The following is a 14,528-nucleotide window of genomic DNA, read 5'->3' as shown; positions in this document are numbered from 1 at the left end:
TGCCTGAGTATCCTGGGTTTTTGCTTTTCCAAATGAAATTGAGTACCATTTTTTCGAGGTGTTCGAAGAATTTTGCTGGGATTTAGATGAGCATTTTTTTTTAATTTTAAAGACATGGTATCATTATGTAGCCATTGGCTTGACTGGAACTCATGGAGATCTTCCTGCCTCTGCCTCTGGAGGCTGGGACTATAGGCGTGCATCACCGCATTCAGCTTTTTTTTTGTTTGTTTTTTTTTCGAGACAGGGTTTCTCTGTTGCTTTGGAGCCTATCCTGGAACTAGCTCTTGTAGACCAGGCTGGCCTCGAACTCACAGAGATCTGCCTGCCCCTGCCTCCGGAGTACGCCACCATGGCCCAGGTTCAGCTCTTTTGTAATTTAAATTTTTTTTTATTTATTATTGTAGCCAGAGGACAACCTTGTGTAATCAGTTTTCTCTCCTTTCATCTCCCCTCCCCCCCAACAGGGTTTCTCTATAGCTTTGGTGCCTGTCCTGGAACTAACTCTTGTAGACCAGACTGGCCTCGAATTCATGGAGCTCTGCATGCCTCTGCTCCCTGAGTGCTGGGATTGAAGGCGGGTACCACCACCGGCTTCACCTTACATCTTTTATACAAGTTCCAAGGATTGAATCTGGTCCTGAGGCTTACTCCGCTAGAGCTTTTACTGGCTGAGTCATCTCTCCGGCCCTTCTTTTTTAATAATAGTAATAATAATAATAAATTATTATATATTTTTAAAAAGTTATGTGTACTAACGGGGGCTGGAGAGACGGTTCTGTGGTTAAGATTCCAGAGACCTGGGATTGATTCCTAGCACCCACAATCTTTAACCCCGGTCCCCGGGAAATCGGGTGCCCTCTTCTGGCTTCTTTAGCTCTGCACACATACAGGCGAAACACGCGTACACATGAAGATTATATTTAAAAACGCTGTATGACAGATTGTGTGGCTTGCGTACTTGAGTGCATCAGCCCCGGAAGGTAAAATCCATCGGTTTCTCCGGAGCTGGAATTACAAGCATGTACAAACCTCCACGCGTACGTACAAATCTGAGACGCAGGCTCACGTAGCCTAGACTGCTCTCGAATCCGAGAGCCTCTGGCCTCACCCTCCGCGTGCAGGACGGCATCCCACACCCGGCTTCTTACTGTTTAATTCCTTCTTCTGGAGTCCACGCCTACGAGCGCGTCACGGCTTTTTAGCCAGTGTGGAGGACGGGCGGAGGAGAACGAGGCGCGTTTGTGCCGACGCAGCGCCCGCCTGGCCGGAAGTGACGCACCGGATCTTATAAAAAGCCGCTAGCGGTCCGCGGGCGGCGCTCAGGAGGCTGGCGGGCAGCTAGGATGGCAGATGAGGAGGAAGACCCCACCGTGAGTGAGCGTCTCTGTCACAGCCTGTGTCCTCACTCCCTCGGACTCCCTGGTGGAGGCCGCCTGAACCTCACGTTCCGCAGGGAATCCAGCCGAGAGTGTGGGGGCCTCGCAGTGTTTGCCTCAGATTTACCTTAGTCGTGGGACCGGCAAGATGGGAAGGAGTGGGAAGGGGGCTTGACTTCCCTTTGATCTGTGCCTGCCAGATACTTCGAAGACACCAGGAGGGTTATGGGAGATCAGAGCTAATACTGCGGGACCAGCAGCCCAGCTGCTAACAAAACTAGTGAGAAACAGAAAAAACAATGTAAAGCCAGGAAGCCTGAAGTCCAAACTCATTTTTCTCGATGAGAGAGTTACTTAACTTCAGACATCGGTTTTCTTGTCATGAGTTAGGATCAGGCCCACTTAAGGAAAGTTTTTAGCCCTGTATTGGTAGGTCCTTAGTAGGTGTTGATTCCGATGACAGCAGAGAGTAGACTTCAGATCAGTAGCAGGTCTTTTACTGCAGTATTGCCTAATAGTCAGACAACTAAAAACAAAACCCAGAACCCAAGGTCATTAGAACTTTTACACACGTAAGGTGTAGTGTTAGGGGCCATAGTAGAAGCCTTTCTGCGGGACTTGAGAATTGGACCAGGTCTTAAGGACCTTTTGATGTTAAGTTTCATGATTCTGTGCTGTTTGGTTTAGTTTATTACTATTGATACCAGAAAGGGATACTCAACTGGGTGTGATGGTGCACACCTTGAATTCCACCACTCAGGAGGCAGAGGCAAGTGGATCTCTGAGATCCAGGCAGACGGGTACATAGTGAGACCTTGTCTCAAAAAAAAAAATTAAAAATAACACCCTAGAGAGATAGTTTAGTGGTTAAGAATACTTCCTGTCACATCTGGCAATCTACAGTCACCTATAGATACAGCTCCAGTAGACTGAACACCCCCTATTTTGGCCTCTGGTCACCAATAGGCACATGGTCAATGTAGGCACACACAATACACATAAATGGTGTCTTTCCAAAAAAAAAAAAAAGACAAAAATGGTGCTGAGGTGCAGTTCAGTAGTTGAGCATCTGTTTAGACTTGAGCCCTTAGGTTCAATTCATAGGCCACACCAAAGGAGAGAAGGGAAACTCAGTGGACTATCAATTGCAGGACAGTCATTTGACATGTCTTTATGTGTTTTTAAACTTCTAGTTTGAGGAGGAAAATGAAGAAATTGGAGGAGGAGCAGAAGGTGGACAGGGGAAGAGAAAGAGACTTTTCTCCAAAGAATGTAAGTTGTACTTTGCAATGCTTTTATCGTAGATAGTGAAAGCTTTTGAACACGTCCTTTTAAAGTAGATGTATTTTTCTGCATATTCTGCCTAAAGGGAGAGTGTTCTCAGACTTGCCTATAAAGTTCCCTGTTTATTGTTGTTTTGCTTGTTTTTTCAAAAGATAGTCTATATACCCTTGGCTACTCTGGTGCTCACCGTGTAGCCCAAGCTAGTTTTGGATTGGTAGCAATCCTCCTGCCTTAAGCTCTCAAGTACTGGGCTTACAGGTATGTACCCCTATGCCCAGCATAACTTTATTTTTGAATCATATGTACTAATTTTCTCTGTGTATGTCATATAAGATGATGAATGTGGTTGAGATCACCTTTTGGGGGGGGGCAGGATTTTATTTTTTGTTTTGTTTGGAGACAGGGTTTTTTTTGTGTGCCCCCCCCCCCCCCCGGCCCTGCCCTGGAACTCGCTCTGTAGACGAGGCTGCCCTCAAACTCAGATCTCAAACTCAGCTTCTGCCTCCTGGGTGCTGAGATTAAAGATGTGGGCCACCACCACCCAGCTGAAGTAGGGTGTTCTGTTTAGGTTTTTTTTTTTTTTAATGAGACAGGATTTTCCAGTAGCTAGGGAGCCAGTCCTGGAACTTGCTCCAAAGACCAGGCTTGACCTTGAACTCACAGAGACCCACCTGCCTCTGCTTCCCAAGTGCTGGGTGGGATTAAAGGTGTGCCCCACCACTGCCCAGCCTTGATGTAGGGTTTTATGTCTAAACTTGGTATATAGTTGAGTATGATTTTGAACTTCTTTTTATTTTTTCTTTCTTTCTTTCTTTCTTTCTTTCTTTCTTTCTTTCTTTCTTTCTTTCTTTCTTTTTTTTTGAACCTGTCCTTGAACTAGCTCTTGTAGACCAGGATGGCCTCAAACTCACAGAGATCTGCCTGTCTCTGCCTCCTGAGGTCTTGGATTAAAGGCGTGCACCACCACCACTGCCCCATTAAAGATTTATTTATTTATTTTGTATACAGTGTTTCTGTCTGCATGCATGCCTGCAGGGCATAACAGGGCACCGATCTCATGATAAATAGTTGTGAACCACCATATGGTTGCTGGGAATTGAACTCAGGACCTCTGGAAGAACAGCCATTGCTCTTAACCTCTGAGCCATCTCTCCAGTCCCGACTTTGAACTTCTGATCCTCCTGCTTTACTTTCCTGGTGCTAGACTCAGAGACTTGTGTCCTGAGTCCCAGTTCATGCCTTGCTGAGAACTGAACCTAGGCTTTGTGTGTGTTAGGCTGGCACTCAGCTGCTAACTGAGGTGCATCCTGAACACCACCACCACCCTTTGCCTGTTTTGGTTCATTTTTTATTGCTGTGGTCCCTTTTGTTTTGTTTTTAGCAGGGTCTCATGTATCCCAGACAGGCTTTGCATTACGTAGCTGAGGATCACCATGAAGTTGTCTTCCTCTTATATCCACTTCTCAAGTGATGTACGTTGAGGCTTTGGGCTAAGGCAGTAAACAGGCAGAAGGTGATGAAGTGTGCAGAACTAACAGTGACTGGAGATTGTAATGTACTAGGCTTCTGTCTTACTCCTTCAGCAGACAAGGTAGGCCCTTTGGGGCAGCAGCAAGGTTAGCTGTTTCTCCTTGTTATGGCCCATACTGACTTCTGAAAGGCACCAAGAGAATGTACTCTGCATCTCCATGCCGAGAAGCTCAGCAACATAAGATTTATGCCTGAATGCAGTAGTATCTAGAAATACTTGAAACTGCAAGATGAGCTTTCAGCTGTAAACCCTTCCCCAGGCACACGCCGTGCTCGTAGCCGTACTCCAGCTCTTGGGAGAGGAGGGTTTGGAGTTCAGTGTCATCTGCAGCTGCATAGTGTGCTGGAAGCCAGCTTGTGCTACATGAGAGCCTGTCTCGAAACAATGAAATTCTTTCCAGTATCTTCATTTTTTGTTTATAAGCCTGACCACTTCCTATTCTATCTCTGTGATGCTAACTGCATGATTCGTGTGTGGTTTTACTTCATGTCATGAGAAGATAAGAAAAGGGCCCTTAAACAGAGACAGGCAGATCTCTGTGAGTTTGAGACCAGCCTGGTCTACAGAGCAAGTTCCAGGACAGGTTCCAAGCTACAAGAGAGAAATCCTGTCTTGAAAAAAAAAAAAAATCCTTACACCAAAGCACTCTAGCCTAGCATTCTAGAACTGGTACTTAAAGACTTAGTGTTCTCCTTCAAACTTTTAGTTCAGCTTCAATTGCTTTAACCTTGTGATGACAAAAATTTTATTAATTATAATAGAATTACATCATTTCCCCTTTCCTTTTCCTCCTTCCAAACGCTCCCATATGCCCTCCCATATACTCTTTTCTCTCAAGTTCACACTCCTAAATGTGTTAGTACAACTTGCTTTGTCTGTATGGTATTAGTTGTATGTGTGATTTCAGGGCTGACCATTGGTCTTGGATAACCAGTTGATGTGCTCATTTCTGGGAAGACTGTTCCTCCCTTTCTTTAGTTGCCTGTAGTTATTCAAGAAGAGTTGAGCCCTCCTGAGTGTCCCCCACTCCACATTATCGGGTTTTGTGGTCCTTGTTTGCTTATTCCTTTGTTTTTTGAGAAGGTGTGTTATAGCCTAGGCTTCCCTTGTAAATGAAGATGACCTTGAACTTCTGATCCTGCCTTCACTTCCCAAGAACTGAGATTACAGGGATGTGCTGCCACAACCAGTTTTCAATACTGGGAATCCAACTCAGAACCTTGAGCATGCTGGCAGAAACCCTCCTGACTGAGCCACATCCCCAATTCTGCAGATTTCCTTTTGGTGTGGCAACACAGTTTCAAAGCATCCACTGCCGTTTTTCTGTGCCCTTACTTTTGATCAAATACAGCCAACTTCTGAACATGTGCATCTTATATAATGCCAGTTTTCTGTTCCTAATGAAGTAGGTGAATTATACCCATCAAGATGTTTGTGACGTGTCTTCCCCAAATATTTAAGGAAAAAACAACTTACAGTGGGAAATTATAACAGGTATCAGTTTAGCTAATGGTCAAAGTTAGCATCATGGGTGATGTATTGGCATGTACCTCTGACATGAGAGATCCTTCCTAATAGTGTAAAAGTATTCCAGCCTCGGTATAATCCTGGGGTCTCAAAAGACAGGGAAGAGTTAAGGGGCTGTCACCAGTTGTCTGGAGAAAACTACAGAGGTGTGACAAGGAAGTAAGGTGGGGTCTGGAGTTGAGCCACAGGGCATGTGGCTCAGTGGTAAGCGCATCTTCCCAGCACGTTCGAAGCTCTGGTGCAGGGTGGGGTAGACATAAGGGTACTGAACAGAAAGTGGACCTCAGAAAAATAAGTACAATCTGAACAAGGTACTTGTACTAATGTTGGTTTCTTAGTATGAATATTTGTTGTATAAATGCTATGAGTGGAAGCTAGATATTGGGCATATAGAAACTCTCCTACTTTTATAACTCATTTGTAAGCTTAAAATTGTCTCTTAAAAAGGCAAGTTTTCAAAATAGAATTTAAAAAGAAAGTGAAAATATTTATATTCTCCTGTATTTGTTTTCTTCCTTCTGTGTTGGGACCTACAGTCTCTTGGCATTTTGAACACAAGAGATCACTGTACTCCAGGCTGGCTGCCAAGTCACCCCTTTCTTTTCTTACTTTTGGTTGCCTCTGCCAGTTTTGCTTCTAAATAGGAATTATTCTAAGGCTGAATATATGAAACATATCTATAACCCCAATCCTCTGGAGGATTATGAATTTGTGCTACATGGAGAAACACTGCCTCAGCACCTCCCAAGCAGTTAATGAAATATTGTTAACAGTAACAAAATGAATGTAAAAGGAATTACAATGTAAAAGAAATTACAAATGTGCCTATTTCTTTTTTTTAGAAGTGTGATCTAAGTTCTTTTTAAAAATATCTATATATAGTTGGTCATGGTAGTACTTGCCTTTAATCCCACCACTAGGGAAGGCTGTCCAGGTCTACTTAGTTCCAGGTCAGCCAGAGCTGCATAATGACACTGTTCTTTATTTTATTTATTATAATTATTTTTTTTTGTCTGTGTAACAGTTCTGACTGTCCTGGAACTCTATTTGTAGACCATACTGGCCTTGAACTCATAGAAATCCACCTGCTTCTACTGAGATTATAGGTGTGCACTACCACAGCTGGCTGAATCTGTCTTTTTTAAAGTTTTAATTATTATTATTGGAATTATTATTATTATATGTTCATTGGTGTATTATGAGTATGCATGTCCTATGATGCATAGGAAAGCAGTGGACAACTTTGTGAAGTTCATTCTCTCTTTCCATCTTTACATGGGTTCCAGGGATTGAATTTAGGTCTTCAACTTCCTCTTTATTTAAAAAAAAAAAAACTATTTATTTACTTCTTATGTATGCAATGTTCTGCCTGCAGGTATGCCTGCAGGACAGAAGAGGGGACCAGATCTCATTACAGATGGTTGTGAGCCACCATGAGGTTACTGGGAATTAAACTCAGGTCCTCTGGAAGAGCAGCCTGTGCTCTTAACTACTGCGCCATCTCTCTAGCCCCATATACCCCTTGAAAACCTAATCAAAATTACAGTTCTTCCCAGAAAATGTATATGTACAGGAATGTGTGAAGCCTGTCTGTGAAAGGAATTGGACTATATCAACCATAGGTTATACGTCCTTAGGAGTCCTGTCTGCTCTAAGCTACAAAGAAGAGCATTGCTAACTGTGTTAGATCAGCTGGGTCACATTTAAGGTTTGTTTTTTAACTAGCTATGTGACCTTAGGGTGAGTCACTTCACTTGGTGCCCTAGTTTTCTCACCCATAGAATGGGGGTGAATTAGAGGCTTGCATAAGAATTGAATTATATATGAAAAGCCTTGAAATAGTATCTGGCCTATAGGAAATACTAAACAAGTTTTTAGCTATTTGCAGTTATTTTTAATACTCTGAATTAGACTTTTCTTCTCTTGTATATTCTGTTCTTTCAGATGAAGCCTGAAAGGGCTTCAGCCTGCTTCTTTTTTCTTTGGCTTTTCTGAGACAGGGTTTCTCTGTGTAGTCCTGGTTGTCCTGGGATTCACTCTATAGGCCAGGCTGTCCTCTAACTCAGAGATCCTCCTTCTACCTCCCGAATGCTGGGATTAAAGGCATGTGCTATCCCAACCATCTTCAGCCTGTTTGTTATAAGAAGGTAATTGAAACACTTATCTCATGCCCTTTATGGTAATTTTGAAGACCTTCTGCCTTCTCTTTTCCCATGCCCACACTTCATCACTTTCAGGAAAGACTAATCTTTCAGACAAGGTGTGGTGGCACCCGCCTTTAATCCTAGCACTTGGGAGTCAGAGGCAGGCAGATCTCTGTGAGTCTGAGGCCAGCCTGGTCCGAAGAGCAAGTTCTAGGACAGCCAGAGCATAAAAAGAAAAGGAAAGAAAGGAAGGCTACACTGTCGCTGGCTTTGTCCATACTATATTTAAAGGTGTTCTTGTGATGGCTAATGAGTGGGTGGTAGAGATTAGACAAATAACAATATTAGGGTTTAGTAGCTTAGGAAGAAGGGAGGTTTCTGGAGGCTAAATAGTAAGTCTGGCCATAAGACTGCATAGACCTTTTATACCAAAATCCATTACTTGGAGAGACAATTGAAGTATTTTGTTGTTTGAAACAAACTTAGTATGTAGATCATCCTGGACCTGAACTCAGATTCACTTGTCTCTGATTCCTGACTACTGGGATTAGAAAGCCATGTACTACCTCACCCGGCTATAATTATGTTATCAAACTGTTGTTTATAGTTTGGTTTAATTCTAGTTGTTATTGGAAAGATACTGATGAAATTAGTCAGTCTCTGAGTAAACCAAAGCTCTTGTTCTTTCACAGTACGGTGTATGATGTATGGGTTTGGGGATGACCAGAATCCTTACACTGAGTCGGTGGATATTCTTGAAGACCTTGTCATTGAGTTCATTACTGAAATGGTAAGACAGCTGTGTAACTGTTATTTTTTTTAATTTTGTAACTGTTTTAGTTAATTGAAGATTTGAAATTCTAAGCTTTAACACTAAAACTTTTGAAATAAGCTATCCATTTGAGTACCTACTTTGTGCAAGTTCATGGCTTCTATTGTCATTAATTTAAGTTGCCATTAATAACAGAGATTGCATAAATGTATTCCAGCACTTCTGAACTTTATTTGCTTTTTGATTTATTTCATTTTATTTATATGGGTGTTTTGCCTACAACTATGTCTGTGTACCATGTGTGTGTCTGGTGTTCTTGGAGGCCAGAAGAGAGGGTTGGATTCCCTGAACTTGGAGATGGTTGTGAGCTGCCATGTGAGTGCTGGGAATTGAACTCCGGTCCTCTGGAAGAACAGCACTGAGCAATTTCTCTAGCTTCTGAGTTTTATTTGTTAAAACATAAAATGAAAAAATATTGCCCATAATCTCATACAGCCTAACTTCTTTCCCTTCCAGTATTTATTTTAAAGTATGTACAGTTTACATACTTTATCTTCGAGGTTTTTGTTGTTGTTTTGTTTTGTTTTTTATCTTTGGGAACACTCTCCAAAGACAAAAAAGAAAAGAAAAATAAAATTAAGTTCCATAATGTTTTCGACAATAGTGATTATAATGACATTCATTTTACTCTTAAATGTTTTATAATATGTGTTTCATGTGTTTTAATCTTAATTATTTTAGTAGCCATATAAATTCATATGAATTTTCCCCCTTGAGACAGGGTGTCATGTATTTCGGGCTGACTTCACTGTGTACCTAAAGGCTACTCTGAAGCTTTGATCCTCCTGCCCCGATTCCTGAGCAGGGAATACAGGCTGTCAGGCCCATTAGTTTTCGCTGCTGGTGACCAAACCCAGGCCTTTGTGCACGCTAGGCAAACTATCAAACTGAGCTTCAACTGCTTTACCATATTTGGTTATCATACTGAATGTGGTTACCCATAACCTTATTGTATAAGTCACTTACAGGTAGTTGTAGTAGGAGGCCACTTGTTCATTTCTGGCTTCCCAGACCCGAAATAACTACACAGAAACTGTATTAATTAAATCACTGCTTGACCTATTAGCTCTAGCTTCTTATTGGCTAGCTCTTACATCTTGAGTTAACCCATTTTTATTATTTTATACCACGAGGCTCATGGTTCCTACACATCTGTCCCCAGTGGTGGCTACGTGGCTTCTCCTTGGCTCCACACACCCTTTCTCTATATGATTTCTATCCTGACTATATTCTGTTAAGCCATTGGCCGAAACCAGCTTCTTTATTCATTAACCAATAAAAGTAACACATATACAGAAGGATTTCCCACACCAGGTAGTTTTGTTCTGTGGTATTGGTGTTTGAACTCAGGGCCCCTTGAATGCACTATGACCAAGTTATGTCTCCAACCTTGCGTCTGACATCTTGGATGACCACTTTCATGGATCTCTTCCTTTTCTTTGTTTGGATATATAAGCAGGGATAGGGTTACTGAATTTGGTTGTATTTAGTTCTTATGAGTGTTCACCCTTTATTTTGGATTATTTCTTTACTACAGAAAAAAAGTGAAAAAATTCTTAGCAAGGGCTAAGGCTGAGCTTGGTGAAGAACACTTGCCTCGTGTGTTTAAGGGCCTGGGTTTAATATAGCACCGAAGGAAAACATTGGCAGTTGTAGTAATAGATCATGCCCTTAGCATGTGCGAGGCCCTGGGTTCAGTCCCCAGCACCATATTAAATGGCAGAGTCTGACATAGTGGATCAGACCTGTAATCCCAGAATTCCAGAGGCAGACAGGATCACTACAAGTTTAACAAAAAAAAATCTAACCTGGTCTATGTATATAGCAAGTTCTAGACCATCCAGAGCTACATAATGAGACTGTCTAAAAAGAGTAAAATAAAATGGAATGAAACAAACAAACAAACAAAATCCCAAGCACTAACAAAACAGCCAGGTATGAGAGGATTTAATCTCAGCATGCTAAGCATTCAGGAGGCTGAGGCAGGAGGATACCAGTTTCAAGACCAGCCTCTACTACATAGCAAGACTTTTCTCAATAAACAAAAACAAAGCTGGGCAGTATGCTAAATGCTTGTAATCCCAGAACTTGAAGCCGAGGCAGGAGGATCGCCTCAATTAAGACTAGCCGAGGCTTGTCTAAAAGATGAACCTTAAGGAATCAGACAAGTAGGCCTGAGTTCAGGGCCAGGCTGGTCTACATAGTGAGTTCCAGGTTCTATGGTGAGACCATGTCTCAAAAACAAAAGAACAGCAAATGTTACAATTGTGTCTCCAAGTGTGGATTGTGGTATTAAAGGTCTAAGCAGTGTTATGACCAGTCTTACTATTTACCTCCAGAAATCTCCCTTCCTTCCAAGCTACTAAACCCCAGTGTTACTATTTGCTTAATCTCTATTACACACTCACTAGCACCCAGAACACCTTTAACAAGACCACCCCTCCCCAGCAAAACAAACTCTACCTGTATCACAAAACAGAGTGGACGTATCTCAAAATTTGGTAGATTTTGTTGTTGGTTTTGGTATTATTTGCTTATTTATTTATGAAGCAGGGTCATACTATGTAACCCTGTCTGATTTGGAGCTTGCTATATAAACCAGTAATTTGCTATATAAATGTTTATATAAGCCAGGCTGGCATTGAACTCACAGAGGTCTGCCTGTCTCTACCTCCCAAGTGCGGGGTTTAAAGGTGTACATCACCTTGTTCAGCTCACTTTGGTAGTTGTAGTGTCCTTATTGTAAAAATAAATAAATAAATAAGCTCATAAAGGAAATACTTCTGTGTAATAGAAAAGGGACAAGGAGAGCTGGAGAGATGGCACAGCCATTAAGAGCACTTAACTGTTCTTCCAGAGGTCCTGAATTCATTCCTAGCAACTACATGGTGGTTCACAACCCTTTGTAATAGGATCAGACTACTGTTGTGCATCAAGATGGAGCACTCTCATACATAAAGTACATGAATACATAAAAAAAGAAAAGGGACATACAGATGGTTCACAAATAAGTAGCTATAATTAGAAAATTCTCACCCTCACCAGCATGTTTATAGCAAATTAAAACACAAAAGTATTTGATTTTTAAAACTGAATGTAGGGGGCTGGTGAGATGGCTTAGTGGTTTAAGAGCATTGCCTGCTCTTCCAAAGGTCCTGAGTTCAATTCCCAGCAACCACATGATGGCTCACAACCATCTGTAATGAGGTCTGGTGCCCTCTTCTGGCCTGCAGACACACACACAGACAGAATATTGTATCCATAATAAATAAAGAAATAAATATTTAAAAAAAAACTGAATGTATTTCCTTGTCATAGACTCACAAGGCAATGTCAATCGGAAGACAGGGTCGAGTGCAAGTTGAAGATATTGTCTTCCTGATTCGAAAGGACCCAAGGAAGTTTGCGAGAGTTAAAGACTTACTTACTATGAATGAAGAATTGAAACGGGCTAGAAAAGCTTTTGACGAAGCCAACTATGGATCTTGACACCGTTCGTAATATCTGAAATTTTGTTATTTTATTTGGAAACCATACATTATAACTTGTCTACAGTAATACGATAGCTAGGCATGCAATGAAAGAGGTCTTCAGTTTTCGCTTTGTAACTTGAGCCTTTCATTGCCTGCCTTTATATTTGAATTCTTCACCGGGATTCAGTGACTCCTGGAAGTATCGCCAGTTGTGCGTTTCCATCTGAAAAGGCAGCGTGTCGTGGACTTGTGTATGCCAATCTCTGTGCCATAGCCGCATAGTGTGCAATCTAAACGTCCTTCTGGCTATGAAGGTTGAGACTCATGCTTTATGTATTTCAAGTTTTTATGGCAGTGGTGGGAGAAGTTCTTAGAGAATGAACTGGTTTGTGTTTCTTTTAAGGAACTAAGTTCTTGTAAGAATATTTATTTGTTTTAATATTCTTTTCTGAAGAACTTTTTTTTTTTAAGAAACTACTATTTGTTAAGTGTTAGTGGACCTCATCTTCCTTGGTGACAGAAAAGTTTCTAAAAATAAGTGCTTTCAGTAGCAGGGATGGCAAAGCTTATAAACCTGGGGTCAGGACAGATATTTTGGGTAGTGTTCTATTGACATAAATGTGATTACTGTTATTGTAAAAATGTATAGTTGATTTAACCAGTATGTGTCTGTGCAAGCATTTTCATAGGTAAGGATATGCAGGCTTTGTGTGTATTTAGCTTATTGCATTAAATTATTATTTTATTTAGCTTATAATAAGGATTTAAATTTCATTTAAAGAGGTTACTGAATGTTACTATGTGAAACTTACTGGTGCTTCTTAACATCACTAAATCAGTACTTGGGGAAATACCTGTTTAATCTGTTCATACAAGGAATAAAGGATGAAGAATTAAACACATAAATACTTGTTTGTGATTTATTTGTCTATTATTTATTTTTATTTTTTAGTGACAGGGTTTCTCTGTAGTCTGTCCTGTCCTGGAACTTGCTTTGTAGACCAGGCTGGCCTCGAACTCTCAGAGATCCGCCTGCCTCTGCTTCCTGAGTGCTGGGATTAAAGGCGCGCACCTCCACATGACTGAGTTTGTGATTTGTATCCCCCTCCCATGATATTGCATCCATTACTGTATGACAGTCCTAGCTGTTTTATCTTGTCATAACATAAAGCCTTTTCTATCTTATTGTTATACTACACCTCAGTTGATGATGAGATAGCTGGCCTGATTATTTTATTTAAAAAAATCAATCGAAGGGGTTGGACAGATCAGAAATTAAGAGCACTGGCTACTTTTTCCAGAGGTACTCTGGTTTAATTCCCAGCACTTACATGGTGCCTCACAACCATCTAACTCCAGTTCCAGGGGATTCAGGTTCTGGCCTTCTCAGGTGCCAGACAGACAAGTGGTATACAGACATGCATGCAGGCAGAATATTCCTAAACATAAATTTACAAACAGCAACTGAAGAGCTATTCAGTCTACTTAAATAAAAAATGACGTTTGAGAGCTGACTAGAAGAAACAGTGAGTAAATGGACTTGCTGCCAATCCTGACGACCGGACTTTGACCCCTAGGACCAGGGGTAAAAGGAGGAGCCAACTTCTGCCTTTGGGTTGGCATCTGCTCACACACTCTTTTTGGTATGCTCATGTTTCTCTACCCCACATAGACAAAATAAATGTAATTTTAAAAATTAAAAGAGCATGGCAGTGGAATAATACTTGTCTTGATTTGGGGGGAAAGGGTTGAGGCAGGGTCTCTATATATAGCCCTGGTTTTCCTAGAATTTGCTATGAAGACCAGGATTGCCTTGAACTTATAGAGGTTTACGTGTCTTTGCTTCCCCAGTGCTGGGAGTAAAGGCATGTGTAACCATTTCCAGCCATCTGTCGCTATTTCTGCTAATCAGGGCCTGTTCTATTCTGAAAAATGTACTAAAGAATTTATACTGAGTACTATTCAATTTTATCTACTTTGTTCAGAAAAGTTCCCTGCCTCAACGTCCCAGTTGTTTTAAATGCCTTACTTTTCTACTAATGACCCAGGCCCATGTGACAATTTTACTGTTTATATATAACATATAATTTAAAATAGCACGTGCGCGCACACACACACACACACACACATACACACACTTGTGTATCTATGTGTAGGTATATACACAGAAGTACATGTGCCCAAGGAGACCAGCAGAGGATTCAGATCCCCAGGAGCTGGAGTTACCAGATGTGAAGCCTGGGAATCAAGTTTTGGTCATTGCAAGCAGTGTGCACTCGAAACTGCTGAACTGATTCAGTCCTGGTTGGGATGGTGTTGTTGTTGTTTGTTTTAGGGGAAAGGAGACATGTAGTGATA

At 41.4% G+C, this 14,528-nt stretch overlaps 1 protein-coding gene across 1 annotated transcript; it reads left to right on the top strand.

The window, feature by feature from the left end:
- Nucleotides 1–1,237: 1,237 nt before the first annotated feature.
- Nucleotides 1,238–13,076, top strand: Taf13 (TATA-box binding protein associated factor 13). Its single transcript, XM_048443524.3, has 4 exons — nucleotides 1,238–1,373; nucleotides 2,573–2,651; nucleotides 8,558–8,655; nucleotides 12,016–13,076. Exons 1-4 carry the CDS (start codon nucleotides 1,347–1,349, stop codon nucleotides 12,184–12,186), a joined length of 375 nt encoding a protein of 124 aa, XP_048299481.1. The 5' UTR covers nucleotides 1,238–1,346; the 3' UTR covers nucleotides 12,187–13,076.
- Nucleotides 13,077–14,528: the final 1,452 nt, after the last annotated feature.

This window comes from Myodes glareolus, chromosome 17, assembly GCF_982192425.1.
Source record: "Myodes glareolus chromosome 17, mMyoGla1.1, whole genome shotgun sequence".
NCBI classification, from domain to species: Eukaryota; Metazoa; Chordata; class Mammalia; order Rodentia; family Cricetidae; genus Myodes; species Myodes glareolus.
This window is presented reverse-complemented; position numbering and strand designations above follow the sequence as displayed.

Excerpts from the sequence above, each read along its gene's own strand:
- Taf13 (XM_048443524.3), top strand. The coding sequence starts at position 1,347 with ATGGCAGATGAGGAGGAAGACCCCACC. Across the intron at positions 1,374-2,572 it reads ATGAGGAGGAAGACCCCACC|TTTGAGGAGGAAAATGAAGA; the intron begins GTGAGTGAGCGT and ends TTAAACTTCTAG. Across the intron at positions 8,656-12,015 it reads TTGAGTTCATTACTGAAATG|ACTCACAAGGCAATGTCAAT; the intron begins GTAAGACAGCTG and ends TCCTTGTCATAG.